The sequence below is a fragment of the Lacerta agilis genome, chromosome 3 (genome assembly GCF_009819535.1).
Source record: "Lacerta agilis isolate rLacAgi1 chromosome 3, rLacAgi1.pri, whole genome shotgun sequence".
Taxonomy (NCBI): Eukaryota; Metazoa; Chordata; class Lepidosauria; order Squamata; family Lacertidae; genus Lacerta; species Lacerta agilis.
Genome location: NC_046314.1, coordinates 51818662 through 51837401, shown reverse-complemented (window position 1 = coordinate 51837401; position 18740 = coordinate 51818662). Strand labels below are relative to the sequence as shown.

At 39.5% G+C, this 18740-nt stretch overlaps 1 protein-coding gene across 2 annotated transcripts in view; it reads left to right on the top strand.

The window, feature by feature from the left end:
- CEP85L (centrosomal protein 85 like) overlaps nt 1–18740 on the top strand; it is a 90711-nt gene that overhangs the window by 53983 nt on the left and 17988 nt on the right. For both annotated transcript variants that reach the window (XM_033143685.1, XM_033143684.1), the window contains exon 4: nt 14006–14127. In XM_033143685.1, coding sequence (XP_032999576.1) covers nt 14006–14127 — 122 coding nt within the window. The remainder of the gene's footprint in view (nt 1–14005; nt 14128–18740) is intronic.

The window sequence follows — 18740 nt, the reverse complement described above, 5'->3', positions numbered from 1 at the left end:
CAATTACTAGAAGAAATTGTATTTAAAAAAATCATTTCAGTGCAGAAAAGAATACTGTGAACCTAGGAAATACCTTCTCAAATATTTCATTAGTGCAATCAGTTTCTGTGCCCAAGATTTCAGATTAAAACTGCAGAGTAGAAGGAAAGGAGGGCCCCTTTTCTGCCTCCCCACTTCCAGCTACTCTCTGAAGACTGGAGAAGAGACCCTCTTAAGAATATTAGGGGGCTGGGCAGGGGAAGGACTAGACCATGTGAAAAATGAACATAATATTGTAGCTGCAGTTCATTCATTTTCAGCTTTGTATTCTTGTTATTTAAAAAGTGTGCCTAGACATTCCTTTGTTGCACCCATAACCTAGGTTTAATGTGCCATTTAGCTCCTAGCTTTTTATCTTTCATATCCTTTCACAGCCCTTTTCATGATCCTCCTTTCTCAGTTTGTGTCTCATCAATGTCCCCTTTCCTCAGACCCTTGTTTTATCACCTACTGTTGTCTCGCTTCTTTGATTATGAGCTAACTTGCCGTCCATCCTTACTGTTTCCTGTGGCTTCTTTGCCCTCTGCTTCCTTATCTCCTGGGCTTGAAAAAAATGGTAGTTTTGTTTCCTGTAGAATTGGAATGTTTGTGAACATTCCTCGAGATCACACCTGCATATCCAATCTTAGAAGCTTTGTCACCAGCTTATCTAATTTTATGGTTTTTCTAGACACAATTTCTTAAGTGCCATGCAAATAAAAGTGATCCATCCCTGTATTTGATACTTGTAAGTTTTACATATCTTTGTGAATATGCTCACATGTCCTGGGAAGAGAGGGAAAACAGTTTGAAGCACCTTCTGGACATATGTCAGTCATGCACAGATGAAATAATACACCTTATTTAATTTCTAGGTTACATGAGAGGAACCTGAAAATAATTGATGTCTTGGAATACTGGCACATAAAAAAGCAAAGCATGTATTTAAGCTTTGGGTTGACTTTCATTTTCTTCAGGGGACAAAAATGTGCAGCTGCTGCTTACATGGCCTTAAATGGAAATGATCTGGGTTTTCTCCAGAGGGATTAGGAACCTACGACCAGAGCATGTTTCTCTTTACTTGTTTATAGAGATGTAAAAAATATATATATTTGGGGCTCACATCTAAGGAGAGAAACATTTTATACTTTGTTGTAGCAACATATTTGCTTTTTAAAAAATGTATACCTTGGAAATAATTCTGATCTCTTATCTACTTATTTCTAAGTATATCTTTATTTGTACTGTAAAAAGATATTCATCTGTATGAAGTGTTTAACAGCCTGATCTTACAAGCACCGTAACCTCCTAATACCTGTTTAGGGCAGAGTTCTTTGGTTTCCCCCCTCCTGATTAATTGGTAGGGGGTTTTTTGGGGGGGAGGTTGGCTATAAGTTGAAAGGTCATGAGCAACCATGGCTATGACAGTGCACTAGCATGGTGCAGTTGGTTTGCCACTGCATGCCTAAGAGCTGCCTTTCTAACCAGACTGCCAAAAACATTTTAAGCCATGGTTGAGGCATAATGCTGCTGCAAACCTATGTGCTTGTGGAAGGGGTCATATATCATTAAGCAGAGCGGAAGCTTTGAATGGAGAGTGTCCCGGTTTAAATTGCTGGCATCTCCAGTTAAAGAATCTCTAGTAATGTGTCTTGAAAAAGTCTTCTTTCTCAGAGGCTACAGACAGTGCTGAGATACAAGGACCAATGGACTAAACCCCAGTCTTGTATTTAATCACTAGCCAGGTAGCCTTGGGCAAGAAAGGATTGCTAGCAGGCATGCCAATGGAATCCCACACAGGAAGTGGGTGGGCAAGCAGAGTAGGGATGGAGCTTTCCATTCCTCTTCTGCCAGTCCCCAGCAGGCTTGTGTTACGTTATGTTGTGTTGTACTGTAAACTTTTGTGGACTTACAAGACTGGGCCGAACCAACATGAGACAGTTTAATATATCCATAAATGCATTTTTGTGGGATTACATCTCATACACAGCACAGTAAGGAGGACATGGCCTACATGCCTGTAATGAGGAAAACATTCAAGTCATACCATGGAAATGGCTAATGTATGTATGCACACAAACGAAATATCTGACCCAAAGCTGTATATTGTTGTGATATTCTGTAGAAACATTCTTCAGAAGAGATAAGCAATTATAAAGCCAGTTTGCTTTTTGGGAGGGGTAGTTTTATTTTGTTTGGTTATTTTGTTTGATTTTGAGGCATTTTTTTAGACTTGCCCTCTTGCTGGGACCCATGTCTTATTTGAAGTTGTTTTTCTTATTAAAAACAATTTATTGCTTTAGAAAAAGGAAACTATTCACTGGGAACAAAACCAGAAAGTTTGCTTAACTAATAACAAATAAGACCAAATTTAGAATGTTAACATAGAGCATGAGAATGCTATTAATTCAGTTCTGAGAGTTCCTTCTCTTCTGCACCCTGGATTGGTCTCAAGGGAGTTGAACGATGATGTAGTGGACACCACATTTCTTACCTCTGCACAAAATAAAAAAAGATTTGCAGAGTTGGGAATAGACATTAAAGACTGGTTGCAATGGCAGTACTTTTTTCAACCATAATGATATTGGGAATTGCTGCTGATTGTACCCTGTTCTTTGTCCCCATGAATGAACTTGCGGATATTCAGAGCTGAAATGTATTCTGGAAGTGGTCCTAATAATTTGTAAACACTAGTACTGGTATTTAATAAGGCAAAATGAAAACAAGTATTTGTATTGTTCCTATGAATGAAAATTAGTTTTAATATCATATAGAAAACTCTAAAATATTTTAAGCCCACAGAATCACCATCAATATCTCTCCCCTCCCCGGCCTTCCTCTTGGAATAGTAGAACCTTTACAACAGCAGAGAATATCTGGGTTGTCATTAACATTAATGGTCAGCCTTTATATTTCCCTCCTTGGTCATGCACTGTAAGGCCTATAGTCATGAACATGTCAATCAGGCTTTAATGTTAAGGGCAAGAAACCACTTCTTTGGCATTTTGACCTGTTTGGAAGGTTTATAGAAACAAATCTAAAAACTAGGTTGTTAGGTTGGACCATACAGTGTGCATTCATAATCATTTTTTCCTCCATGTAACATGTTACTTTAGAAAACATTACTTATTTGGCATAAACAGCAGCAGCAGCTCTTGTGTTAAGAGTCTTGTAACTTCGGAGCTGTACTGAGTGTTTTTCTGATAAACTGTTCCAAGAAGCACCAAGATTAGCTGTGTTCTTTGACATGTTATGAGTGCTGGATGAATGCAGAGGCAAAGGCATATGAAGGAGAGATAAAAGGCTGAAATGCCAGTTGAGGTACTGTTCCAGTAAGCAAGAATTCTGGTACTGGATTATCTCTACTTTAGCAGCAATTACAGACTAGAGGCCAAAGATTACATTTGTCACTCAAGCTGTTAAGATTTTCAACGGTAGTTTACATTTTTACAAGGAGAGCATTCTGGCTCTGTACGAAGTATAATGAAGTAGAATTTACTTTAACTACCTAGAAAAGTGCCTTTCAAGGTTTAAGCAGCAATGGTCTCAATCTCCCCATTAAAGTCTATTCTGTATGTACAGTTCACTCTTTCCTACTGGTCTGCCTAGTCTTGGGTCAGGAGAAAGAGGGATATTAATGAAAGCCTGTGACTACAAAAATAGGTTGTGAGGGTGCTGTAGTGCTCAGCTGCTGCTGAGTGGGAGGGCGAGCGGCTGGAAAACAGACTTCATTTCCTTACAGATGTTGTGGGGGAGTGGAGGTAAGGAGCAGCTAAAAGCACCCAAGGTGGGCATAAGCCGATGATGTCATCACTGCATACTGTGCACTGCTAACCAGTGAAAAGAAGCATACCTCAGGGACACAGGCCCATCTACCTCTTGGTACATTCATGAAGTCACTCTTCCTCTCATTTGTTGTTCAGTGTTGGTGAATGAGTGCTGTACTATAACTATATGAGTACTATAAGCCAAACTACCAATGAGCATAAATCCATGTGACGCCAATGGAAATAATTATGGAGAAGCAACAACATGCATAATATGGATTGGTTCAATTGTGTTTTTATATTATCAGCCAATTAACACAAACAGACAGGTTGTTTTTAAAACTTAAAATGTGTTTTTTATTTTGACTGTTGTAAAAGAAGAGACGGGTGCCTACAATTTGCCTCTTGGTTCATTCAAAGTATAGATCTCAATCTCTCACCTCCCTTTTTCTTTTGAAAAGAAAGGTTTGAGGCTATGTTAGTAGTTTGAATCTTATAACATAAGAAGAGCCTGCTGGTTCTGGCCAATGGCTTATCTGGTCCAGCATCCTGTTCTTATAGTTAACTGTGGGAAGCCTATAAACATGAATTGAGCACAAGAGCACTCTCCCCTCCTTTGATTTCCAGCAACTAGTATTGAGAAGCATTACCTCCTCCAACTCTGGAGGCACAGCATGACCATAATAGCTAGTAGCCATTTATAGCACTCTTCTCCATGAAATCTTGCTAGAAAAGACCTCCTTCACAAAGGATTTCCTTGGTTAGGAGATTAGGGAATGAGTTTGAATGTTTTGCTTAGAGCCAAGGCCATCACAATGTGGGCATATGTCATACTTTATTGTGGATTTGGACAGGTTGTTGTTGTTTTTTAATGGCAGTTGTATATTAATTTCTAGTGCCTCATTTAATACATATAAATAAACATGTAGACCTCATAAAAGGGCTGTTCAGTATCTGTGTGCTGCTCTGGTTCGCCAGAAGCGGCTTAGTCATGCTGGCCACATGACGCGAGAGCTGTATGCTGGCTCCCTCGGCCAGTAAAGCGAGATGAGCGCCGCAACCCCAGATTCGTCCACGACTCGACCTAACGGTCAGTGGTCCCTTTACCTTTTACAGTATCTGCAACCAAGAGGGACAAATTCCACCAATCATGCATGGTATTCTTGGCAAACTTACTTTTGTTGATGCCACAAAAAGGATGGTTCCAAGGATGTTTAGGTTTGTGGATCATGTTGTATTGGTCTGTCCCATGTGGTGAGGTATGTTTAGTTTGAGACAGCTATGGAATCCCAAACTGGCTCTGAAGGAATCGTATGATAGATCTATTAATATTTTTGGTTAATGACCATAAATAGTTCATAGGCCATCATCAAATGAGAGAGTTTTACACAGAGAAGCAGTATGTCCACGATGCTAGCTACAGAGATGGATATAACAGTTAAGAGTCATGGAACACTTGTTTACCAAGCAGGTGGTAGGAATTCTGTGCTCAAAGTCCTGTTCATTATAGTTAAATAAACCCCATAGTAATTTTCCCATCTCCTTTTAAATGCTGGGTATAATCCAGGCCAAAGTACACAAACTATAAGCTTCACTTACTTTAGTAAAAGATCTACATGTTTGTTTCTTCCATTGAAAGCAATGAAATTTCATAACTCAATTAGAGTTTGGTTTTGGCTGGTTTATGCAAATAATAGTCCCACAATGTTTTGTGGGAATTACATCCCGATCATTTACATGGGTATACTTGCTAGCAAATAAGTATGCATTAGATTGCATTCTTTATCAAACATACCTTTCTGCCATTCAGTAATCAGCAAAATGCTAAATAAAAAAAAAATCTGACAATGCAATCCTATTGCATGTCTACTCAGAAGTAAGTCCTGTTGCGTTTAATTAGATTTAGCTGTCAGGTTAATGTGCATAGACTTGCACTGTGAGTGTTTACTTTAGGCTCCCGGTATTGTGGAGAATCTTCCTAATTTCTCTCTAAAATAACATAGATTCCTCCCTGCTTCTCTTATGACTTGGAGTAAATAAGTGATGCATATTCCAATAAATTGTGTTTTGAGTGAAAACTATGTTGAGTAAAGTATATAATATATTCCTCCACATTTACTATAAATACCCATGCAAAGGAATTCTGGTGTTTGTGTCTTCTGCAGAATTCCTTCATGTTGGCACATCCCAGATGTCTCAGATATAAATAGTAATAAATAAAGGCACACTGGAGAATCAAGTCTAATTTTTGGAAACATCAGAATTAACTGCTGATGCAGTTGTTATAAATGGATCCGGACAGGATTCTAGGAGGCAGTATGGTAAGACAGGTTTAGCAATGTGTGTTAATTTGCTTCCCATGTCATCTTTTGGGCTTCTTTTTGGCCACAAGTAGACAGATTAATGATTATGTTCTCTGTCAGTGAACAAAATATATTCTTTTCCTCCTCTCATTTTTGTTGCATGTTAAAAACCTTTAGTATGCATGATTATTCTTTGATGAGTATCAAAGAAATCAGCCCTGAGTGCTCACTAGAAGGACAGATCCTGAAGTTGAGGCTCCAGTACTTTGGCCACCTCATGAGAAGAGAAGACTCCCTAGAAAAGACCCTGATGTTGGGAAAGATGGAGGGCACAAGGAGAAGGGGACGACAGAGGATGAGATGGTTGGACAGTGTTCTCGAAGCTACTAACATGAGTTTGGCCAAACTGCGGGAGGCAGTGAAGGATAGGCGTGCCTGGCGTGCTCTGGTCCATGGGGTCACGAAGAGTCGGACACGACTGAACGACTGAACAACAACAACATGCATGATTATAAGAAACATCTATATAAACCAGGGATGGCCAACCCATAGCCCTCCAACAAATCACATCATACTTAACACAGGCCTGTTGGGGCTGGTGAAGTTGGAGTCTAGCAACACCTGGAGATCTCAGTTCACCACCACTGATCTAGACCATAACTGCTTCTTACACATTTAAATGAGGAGTGCATTTTAATGAGTTCCCATCCATCATCATCATCATTCTTTATTTGACCGTCAGTCAGGAAAAAAAATACATTTATCCATACAAAATTAAAACATCTAAAACATCTAGAGGAACTTTAGAATAAAACATAGCCAACACTAACATGAAGCTATACAGATAAACCCATGTCAATGCAATCAATTTTAGTCTTACGACACTTAAGAACTAGAAAAAGAAATTTGGCCACGAAGGAAGCTGTTTTTACTGTAACATTATTCAACAAATATAAAACCTGTCTTTCTCTGGCTAGAGAGCTAAGTTGAGATAAGAGTGGGGCTATAAGAGTTTGCCTGAAATCTGTATAGAAAGGGCAGTTCAGGAGAATATGTTCAGTGGACTCTACCTCTCCCATGGCACAATGACAAGTTCTCTGGGCGTATGGGACTCCCCTATACATTCCCCATAATACCGCAGATTCAAGGACATTTAATCTAGCCACTGTGAGGAGTCTACGTTATTCCACGTAGTGGATTTCAGCGAGATAAGGAGCTGGTGTAACCTGATAGATCTGTTCCCCCAGGAACACCCCTGGTTTCACAAGGGCTATGTCCTCTTGTCTAGCAATATCACTCAGTCTCTGGGAGATCACAGCTCTGGCTTGACTATATGTCATAGACTCCAGGTAAAGATGTGACAATCAACAGGCCTGTACTTCATTTATGATCTCCCTTTCCCATGATGATTGGAAATCATCCCTCAGTATCAAGGGGGCCATACCCACTGGTTTAAAGCATAGTTTGAGCCATAGCCAAAGCTTTGCCTTCAAGGCCACATACTGAAAAGCTTGGCAGCCCACCTCTAATCTCATGACCGCACCCGCTACGGAAGGGGGGATCCTGAGGATGGCTCTAAGAAATTGCGATTGGATGGATTCCAGTCTCAGAAAATCCCTACAGGAACCCTGGGAGATGCCCACCAAAAGTAGTGGAAGGACTTTCATTTGGAAAAGTCTCAAGGCTACTTTCACTGATTGAGCCTGTTTCTTAGCATATAGAGATCTAATCAGCATGGCTGCTTTAGATGCCTTTGTAGATATATAATCTCTATGAGCCAGAAAAGACCTGTTTGATTGAATTACTTGACCCAGATATCTGAAAGAGTTAACCTGCTCCAGAGTAGTACCATTCATCGACCACAGGTGAAATTTCGGTCGGGCAGAAAAGACCATAATCTTGGTCTTGGCATAATTAAGTTGAAGCTCATGTTGATTACCGTATTCATACAGTGCTTGGAGCATTCTCCTCACCCCAATGGGAGATCTAGCTAGGAGAGCGGCATCATCCGCATACAAAAGGATGTTCAGAGCTCGGCCTGCTAATTTAGGGGGGTGAAAAGCATTATTGGCCATATGGGCCACCAGGGAGTTAATATAAAAATTAAACAATGCTGGTGCCAACAGACAGCCCTGTCTTACCCCCCTCGAGGTGGTAACAGGGTTAGAAACTAGGCCGTTATTATTTAGCCTGATTCTCAGAAAGGTGTTTGCATGCAAATTAATAATCAGGTAAAGAAGACGGTGATCAATTGTTGTGGCTGCCAGTTTTGTCCATAGCTGCTTCCTAGAAATTCGGTCAAAGGCCTGCTTAAAGTCAATAAAGGCCACATGGAGAACCTTTGGGGCTTTGCCAGCATACTTTTCAGCCAGATGATTCAGGGTTAATATTTGGTCTATTGTAGATCTTCCAGGGCGAAAACCCGCCTGTTTCTCTGCAATGATATTATTGTTCTCCATCCAGTTTGATAGTTTGTTTAGCAAATACCTAGAGTAGATCTTCCCAATGACATTTAACAGGCTGATTGGCCTAAAGTTACTCGGCTCAGTGCGTGGACCTTTCTTATGTATTAAAACAATCAGTGCGGAACTCCAGCTTGAGTGAAATTTTGATGATTTGTTTATATATGTATAGAGAACTGCTAAGAGTGGAATCCACCAAGAGTTCCCATCCATGTCTACAAACATGCACATGTAAAATGAGACTCTACAGGCATCCAGTTTTAGAAAACCTGTGGATGACACAGCCACTTTGGCCATTTAAGGGTCTTTGAACTAGTTACATGTTTTCTCATGCTCACTGTTACATTTTCATGGATTTTCATTCATGAGCACAACTTCTACTCGTGCAAGGCAGCCTTCGAATTCCTGTAAAGATGGTAGACACAGGTTTTCCTCAGATGGCCTTTATCAAGCTGCTGACTTAAAAGTCAAGTGTCCTTTCAAGCACCCTTCATGGTGTCAAGTGGTAGAGGTTAGGGGGGTTTTTTTGTTGGTTTTTTTTGGAACAGAGCCAAATCGTTAAGCCCTTTCACTTATTCCCCACAATAAATTACTTGACAATTTTTCCATTTTCTTCATGGCCTTCTTGCAATTACAATGGTTACAGAGCCTAAGAAGTTGATTGCTTTTTGAGATGGTAATAGTGACATTGGTAGCAGGTGGGTCCTCCTTCCCCTTGTGCATTTGCTCCCTACCAGTCCTGCTGCGTTCTTGAAGGAATACTTCATCTGATTGTCATAGTGCTCCACATGCCTAATCTGTAATCAAGACCTCATTATGTTTTCCTGTCTACCTAAGAAAACGCTACATTTTATTTGATTCTTTGCTGTTGTTGAATTTATGGTAGACATGTGTTTTTCTTTTTTGGGGGATCCTTTTTATACTTTATACTTATAATAGAATCCTGCTCTTTAAGTAACTGCAATTGACAGCATCTAGGCTCTCCCCTTCTCTTGAAAGTGCTAGATATGCCTCCCTCCCTTGATGAGCTGAAGAATGCCATCAACTCTCAGGCATGTGGTAAAGCCCCAGGACAGGACAGAATCCTGTCAGATGGGTGGGGTACAAATAATAACATTGTTACTATTATTTTGCTTGAGGTAGTAGACAATTTTGTCTAACTGGACTCCACCAAAACCAGCCACCTTTTCATCAATGCTAAGCTGGACAAGGGTATTGGGAAGGCAGCTATTGCAATGGCTTGCCTCTCCAAAAAGGTATGGAAGAATGTGATGCTAACATCCAATACCAGTATCTGGTCTACCAGGCTTGTTTGTTGAGCACCCTGCTTTATGAAAGTGAATCCTGGGCAATTTACAACTACCAGGAGCAACTCCTCAATGCCTTCCATATGTGCTGTGTTAGGAAGATTTTGGGCATCGCATAGCAGGACAGAGTCTCAAACAAAGATGTCTTCTCTCAAGCCCATATTCTCACCACGTTTACACTGGCTTGGTCATATCCACAGAATCTGGAATATGCCATGGAAGCTGGCAAGATCTCCAAGGACATGTTCTACAGAGGGATGGCTTCCGGCACTAGGCCTGTTGCCAGACCAAGTCTGCATCACAAAAATATCTACAAACGTGACATGAATGCTGCTGACATCTACCCTGCCTTATGAGAATCCTCTACAGACTATCGCAGTACCTAGTGACAGTCAGGTTGTGTATCCACAGCAGTGACCAGAGGAATGATTACTGGGAAGAATCACCATGGTGCATCTGCTGCAGCAAAATCAGATGCCTTCATCCACCCCACCTGCAATAAAACATGTTTCTCCCATATCTCTACAGCCACAGCTGGTGCTGTAAAACTCCAGTGGTTTGACTTTACCCTCGAAAGGTACTCTTCCATTGTCTCCCAAGACACACAGATGCCAACAAATAACTTCTAAATCTGAAGGATTCTGAATCTTTATTAAGGTCATTTAAAAAAACAAAATTGTGCATGCAACACTTGGAAAGCCCTCCATTGCACTTTGGCATTGTGTTACACATCATACAGCTATATTGTTGTTGTTGTTTAGTCGTGTCCGACTCTTCATGACCCCATGGACCAGAGCACACCAGGCAGCTATATTACATGAGTACATATTAAAATGTCACTGGCATATACATTCACAGTACTACTTATAGAAAATTGACAGAAGAGCTGTCGTTAAAGTGTATTTGTATGTTGTATGTATGTATGTATGTATGTATGTATGTATGTATGTATGTATGTAGGCCACAGGCAACCCAAAGATTTCTTTTGTTTTCAGTCAACCAAAACAGTTGGCATTTCTTGATATTTGAGTTAACAGTAGTGCTAATACCAGATGATTATTATATCACTACTAATATTAGTATTGGTATACATTCTTGTTTATTAAGATCCCTTGATCGTGGTGTTTTGCTGTATAACATGCTAAACACATTTCAAAGAAGGTGATAGTTTGTAATGATCACTAGAGAATTTGAATGTAATGGGAAGATAATATGAACACTTATTAAAACAAGTGCTTCTATACTTAGGACAGACCTTCTGTTATCTCTGGAAAATTCCAGACACACTTGCTCTGAACGTCATCTGAAGTGCCACCTAGAAGTGTTGTCCATAATATTGGCCAGAATATAAGTGGAACGCTTTCTGGCAAATGTGTTACTTGGCTTGAAGGAACTGTTTTCTTTGTTTTCTTTGTTTTAACATTATGTGTTAATTTTTTTAGCTGGTCCATAGGTATGTAGTATGAGTCACACTGCTGGAGACACTGCTGTGACTGAAGTGTGCTGGCTCCAGGAGGTGTTATGAAAGAAGATGAATTAGAATAGTATTTTTTTCCTCTCATAGTTTAGCTAGGATTACAGTGACTCTTCTTCTGGAGGGGCGGGGGTGGCATTTCTTGGAAAACTGCTTAACCCCAAAAGTAGAAGCAGAATGGGTAACTATGTAACACTGAACAAAAATGAAGGTGCAAGTGCCTCTATGAGCTATTTACAGTGTTCTTTCAGTTTGTGGAATCGGTGGACAAATTAACAGTACACTAAAATTGTGTCATTTAGAAGCCCATGATGGGAACACTCCGCTAGTGTCTGCATTTCTCTTAAAATAGGCAGTTTTGTTTGTCAAATTCTCTATCATTATATAGAGGCAAAGACTGTGATATTTCATTCTTTATGAGTGGTATTGGCTGCTACTTGGGTATTTGTAACATAGAATGGTAGCTTCCAGCATTCCAGTAATCTTTTTAGGAATTCTTCACAATTAAAAATAAATAAAGAGTTGATTGGATCCTTTAGAATTTTAACATCAATATTTAAGAATACCAGGTACTCTTGTCTTTCAGTAACATAGAATTTAATCTGCTTAGGAACCTGCTGGGTGTATTCAACACCATGTGTTCTATATGAATTAAGAGTGCCTTTGTTGTTCTGGGCTGTATCAAGGGAAGTATATTTATAGCACTAGGGGTGGGAGAGTTGGATGCAAGTAGTGGAAAAATCAAGTGTGTGCTTTGGAACAAGGAGCAAAAACAATTACGTCTGAACACTAAAGTTTCTTTAAAAACAACACAAATACAGGTGGTGAATTCAGTGCTGCATTAGTATGAATGTTCTGTCTCGACAAACATTTCAGCTTGCCAGATGGAACAATCTCCTCTCTCCTCCCCCTTTCTATGCTGTTCTGGGGATTCTCCCAACCCTGCTAGATCCAATTGTGTGGAGTGGGAGGAAAGCCCCACTGGCAAGCAGAGGTCAAGCAGGGCTTCCACTGATGGGGCTCCTTAGGTGAATCCCACCCAGAATGTGGAACTAGATGGCCCATTGCTCTGATCCAGCCGCTTTCTTCTTGGGTTCTTGCCTCTCCCCCAAAACTTCTACATGTTTGCATATTCATAATAGTATTTTATCTTGGGGTTTTGAACTCTTGCAGTCCATCAGTTGATTTTATGAGAAGCAATAGCTACCCATTTATATGCTAAAAGAAAACCATATTGTTTTATTCACCCTAGGACAGAAAATAACCTAAAACTCACTGAATCCCTTCCTTAATATCCTAAAGCCATTATTTTTGTTCCCAGGTGGCATTTCTTCCAAGCATACGTACCTATTGGGTTGAAAGCAAAAATTCCCACTAACATGTTTTATAAGGGTTTTGAATTGATTTTTAACATGTGGTGGCTTGTCCAGTTACTGATAAGGAAGTGTCACCTTGCCGACAAAGGTCCGTATAGTTAAAGCTATGGTTTTCCCCGTAGTAATGTATGGAAGTAAGAGCTGGACCATAAAGAAGACTGATCGCCGAAGAATTGATGCTTTTGAATTATGGTGCTGGAGGAGACTCTTGAGAGTCTCATGGACTGCAAAAAGATCAAACTTATCCATCCTTAAAGAAATCAGCCCTGAGTGCTCACTGGAAGGACAGATCCTGAAGTTGAGGCTCCAGTACTTTGGCCACCTCATGAGAAGAGAAGACTCCCTAGAAAAAACCCTGATGTTGGGAAAGATGGAGGGCACAAGGAGAAGGGGACGGCAGAGGATGAGATGGTTGGACAGTGTTCTCGAAGCGACTAGCATGAGTTTGGCCAAACTGTGGGAGGCAGTGAAAGATAGGCGTGCCTGGCGTGCTCTGGTCCATGGGTTCATGAAGAGTTGGACACGACTGAACAACAACACTTGTATATAGTTAAACCTGTATGAATAAGGATTGTGGTGTAATTCCAATTTACAGGCCACTTTTTTGCATAAGCATATTCTTTTGAAATAGCAACTAAAAATAGCAACTTCATGTCCTCAATAAGTATCAAGATTTACTTTTTTAATCACTCTCACCAAAGTAAAGTTGAAGAATGAGGCCATTATTTTAATGGTGTCTGTAATGCAGCAGCTGATCGTGGAGTGGAGCGGAGGTGCTTACCTGACCACCTGGCAGCTGAGTTGCTGCTAGTTACTAGAAGGGGTGCACTTGACACAGTCCATTTGCACCAGAAGATTAATTCCAGTAGACTTGTTGGTGCATTTACACTATGCCTCACCATGGCATTATCCTACAATATCTGCTTTCACTGACTCCTACTAAGCAGCCGAGACTGTCAGTGACATAGCTGATGTGAGGCAAGATGCTTTATTTGTGCCCTTAGATAATAAACCAGTGAAAAATCACACAAATAGAAGCCAATGTGAGACTTCAGTTAGCTTTCACTTACATCAAAGAACAAAGCAAGGAAATGTTGCAGATTAAGACTTCATAAATGGCAGAACTACTGGTTGCCAGGTTTCTGTTTCATCTAGAGGAAGACCAAAGGAAGGACCGCTTTCCAATAGGCTTTCTAAACATACATTTCTCTCAACTAAGCACTTTTAAATGTATAAATGGGTGGGTAAGTTTTGTTTTTCTGCTCTTTTACAATATTCTTTTGCACATTTCTTCCCAGGTTCTGAGTGGATCATCTCATCAGAGTTATCCAGCTGCAAGCTTTCAGGATTTCAACAATTGGGAATCCCTGATGAAAATCAAAGAAGGATTGCTAAGGCAAAAAGAGATTGTGATTGATCGGTGAGTAAACACTATCTTACTTCCAGTTGCTTGGCGGTTGCCTTGTAAATTGGGTGAGTGTCCCAGAGACTGATTTCCAAAAATGTTGAAGATGTGCCCTCGCACAAACAAACATGAAAGATGAGTACAGTGGTACCCCGCAAGGCGAATGCCTCGCACAACGAAAAAACTCGCAAAACGAAAGGTTTTTGCGAGTTTTTAGTTGACTCGCGAGACGAATTCGTCTATGGCTGTTTTTCGCAAGACGAATTTGTCTGGCGAGGTACCAGGCCCCCTCCCGACCGGCACCGGAGCCGCGCGGCGCTGCGTTTTAAGGCTGCAGCGAGCGAAGAGCAGCGCTGCTGTTCGCCTGCTGCAGCTTTAAAACGCGGCGTCGCACACCATAGCTGTGCTGTAAAGGCTTACCTTTTGGCTCCGGTTGGGAGGGGTGTCGTCCGCGTCCGCCATCTTGGATCGACTGCGCATGTTAGTCACATAGTAAAGGAATATGATTACCTCAGAACTTACCAAAATAATATGATTACCTCAGAAATTGCAATAATTAATAATAATAATAATAATAATAATAATAATAATAATAATTTATTTATACCCAGCCCATCTGGCTGGGTTTCCCCATAGGTAGGATTGAGTGGCAACTGAGCATATGCATTACTCAGAGAATTAACAATTAGTGGGTGGTATAAGAATGCTGTCAGTAAAATAAAATAAAATTTTTAACACTCCAGTCTGGTCACGTGTTTTGGTCCAGTGAAAGAGAGGTTCATGACTCTTTGATGGATAAGTGAGCTCCTTTAAGAATATGGAGTTCACATTAATACTAAGTTTTATTTTAGGGGTAGTCTAGTTACAGTTTTTATAATGCAGAAAGAAAGAGAATTGAACAAATGTGTAGGCATTTTACTCCTTTCTGTCTAAGCTAGCGAAGGGTTATTTCTTGTTTTGTTTCATTTTGCTGTACGTGACTCCTTTTGATTAGTTAAAAAATATTGAATAACACAAGTCTTCATTTTTAACACTAGAGGGAGCAATGGATTCTTGTATGGTTTTATGTAGTATATTTGCTGCTTCACTCTATTGAAAGCATACACACATTACAACTTATTGTCTTGTAACACTTGGATTATTCTGACCTTGACTGGCCGTTGCATGCTATGCATTTCCAACGCCCGTACTGGCTGGCAGTGTTGGTTTGGCAAGGATTGCCTAGAATGGTAGTGTGAATAAATGCCAAATGCTAAACGTATGACATAACTCCCTGAAAATAATAGCACACTCATCAACAATTGCTACGTTCTTTTCTAAACAGCTTAGGGACACTCAAAGGGCTTTTAAGGGAAGGTAAATACAAAGCTTAGGATTTGAGGGAAGATATCTCATTCCACGGGGCAAAATGATGTTTGAAATCCTGAAACAGCTGCTGAATCTTTGGCTTATTGCCACTATTAGAACTGTGGTTAACTAATAACTAATTCCCTTGCCATTGAAATGGATACTTTTGGGGTCTCATGAACAAAATACTGTTTCATTACAAGGGTTAGAACCTTATGCTGGGTATAACTTAATTCCAGAAGTCAGTCTGATTTAAATTCACACAGAGAGATACAAAGAGAGATGCATTTTGCAAATGAAATAAAACACACATTGCTTATTTTTTCCCCAGCCTTCTCAGGCTCAAGTAGCACATGCAAAGCAGGTATGCACTGCAATGTGTTGTTGTGGTGTCCCAACTGTATCCTTAAAAGCCATGTAAGGTCATGGCCATCACCATATTTAGGATTATATTGTTATATGCTATGTGAAGAAATATTTCTGACAATCTACTTGAAATACCTGAAATGAACTAAAATTATGTTTTCTGTTCCTCCTATGCTAGTTGACGTAGAAAGACTACGTAGGCACTAAAATTAATTTTGATCATACAGCTGTCAAATATGGCTGGCTGAGTTATTGAAGATGTGCTATTAGTGCATGCAAACTGCATGTATAAACATGCTTTCTTTTATCATGCATTTATTTTTCAGGAGTTACACTGCAATTGTAAAAGTTCAACATTAATAAGACTATATAAAATGTTTCTGAACTGACTCAAAATTAGATTCAAAATGGCTGAACTTTTACTGAACCATTTTTTTTTAAAAAAAGTGTGATCTGGAACTAAAGTGGAAAGTCTAAAAATGGTAATGAAGCTAAACAGGAACTGAACATATATTTAATTGTTTAGTTTTTTGGTTTATGGATACTGAAGGAATGTTAGTTCTTACACTAACATTTGAACAGTGTTATCAAAAGCATATCTAAAGCAAATTTAAAAAATGGGGATCTTTTCTGAGTGACTGCTCTGTCTCACAAAATCTGAGTCCCTTTGAAGCTTATTGTACTGTTTTATTTATTTAGCAGAATTTGTATACCACTTAATTTTACATAAAACTGATAAGTGGTTTACAAAGAATATGTAAAAGTTAAAGTAAATCCCATGCTGTGGGATACTAAAACTGGAATAGGTAAAAAGATAAGGCAATGTGACAAATGGCTTCACAATTTAAATATTTTTAAATGTTTAATTTTTCAGTCAAAACAAAATCGAAAATTCTTTCTAGTAGCACCTTAGAGACCAACTGAGTTTGTTCCTGGTATGAGCTTTCGTGTGCATGCACACTTCTTCAGATACACTGAAACAGAAGTCACCAGATCCTTAAATATAGTGGGGGAGTGGGGAGGGGTATTACTCAGAAGGGTAACTTCTGAGTAATACCCCTCCCCACTCCCTGGTATGCACACGAAAGCTCATACCAGGAACAAACTCAGTTGGTCTCTAAGGTGCTACTAGAAAGAATTTTCGATTTTGTTTTGACTATGGCAGACCAACACGGCTACCCACCTGTAATTTTTCAGTGTCAATTTTCATACAGATAAGAAAAATATAGTTTTTTTTAGAGGACAGAATACACACCACAATGACAATACACATTGTCAGCTCACTGGTTCGGTAAAAGGAAAAGTTCAGAAAAGTCTTGAAACAACTTACGATTTAAAAAATGCAATATAGAGTACAATGTTAAACATAGATTCAATACAGAACTATGTATTCATCTATCTTTACTAATTTTCTAAAAGGGTAATTCTTCCTCGCAGCTTGGCTTGTTATTTACACTATAAAAATTTATTGACTTAAAAATATAATCTAAGCATTTGGATGCAAAGGACTGCATCTAAGTTATACTCAGAACAGATCCACTGAAATACATAGTCTTAAGTCTACTCTGCAACTTTGTCAGATCAAGTATTACTCAAAGTGTGAATACTATTGGCAGGAATTCAGTATAACTTTTGGTGATGAGACTATATTATGGGGCACAAAAGCTAACTGTTGGTTGTTGCCACCTTACACATGTCTGAAGAAAGGAAAGAGAATCAAATGACCCAGTAAACATTCAGACCAGTGATACCCAACCAAGCATTCCGAGAGTTCACAATTGCACCCACGCTGTTGTTACCAACTACCGGTATTTAGGGCAGACTTCCCATTTATGGAGCATTCTCCCATTTAACCCTCCATACCCCTCATACAGTAGAAACTACTTGTTACACAAAACCATCTTTTTTGAATTATATGCTATATTGAATTCAAATATAGCATATACAGTGGTGCCCTGCTAGACGAAAATAATTCGTTCTACGAATTTTTTCATCTAGCGAAGCGGCAATGACAGCCGCGTTCCGCTAAACGAAAAGGAAAAAAAAGACGAAATTTTTTCATCTTGCGAAGCAGCCCCATTGACTTTTTCGTCTTGCGGGGCGGCTTCCGCTAGACGAATACCGTTCGCCTAGCAAGTTTTTCGTCTAGCGAGGCATTCGTCTAGCCGGGCACCACTGTAGTTCAAAAAAGATGGTTTTGTATAACAAGTAGGAGTATGGAGGGTTAAATGGGAGAATGCTCAAATGAGGAGGTTGAAAACTGGAGGTACCATTACGATGGAAGAATAGAAGCTGATAATTGGAAGAATGTAAGACAGAAAGAGAGGGGAAATACTGCAAATGTTGGAGAGAGAGAAAAATATTGTTTTGACTGCAAGATGAGGGTTCCACTTTTGTATGTAGACTCAGATCACTACATAGCAGAGACTTGAGGTCTTACTATCTGGAATGTATTTGGAAATTGTTAGAATTACCTGCAGACTGGCAGACAGACGAGTATATAGTTTCCATTGCTGCACTCTGACTAGGCTTGTGAGATCACCATGCTATCTTTTTTTAAAAGCAAAGCCCTATCATTGTGTGGTTATACAGTGGATTAATAGCAACAGCTGTTGGAGTAACAAAGGATTAAAGCAACCATACAACATTATCAGCAATGAAATGTACGTGGCACAAGGCCTTTTATTGCCAGATAACTCCAGAGATTTATAGGATTATATGTAAGGTAGGGAATGTTTTTGCAGTCCATTTTGGCATCCTTTCCGAATACTTTGACAACTTTTTAAAGCTCATGTTAGATTTACTGTGAGAAATAATACTGTGAAATATAACTGCATAATAAATGCAGTTCTTTTTTTGCAAGCAACTTTTAGTATAGTTCTAAATACGTTAATATGTTCAAGTAACAGTTGGTT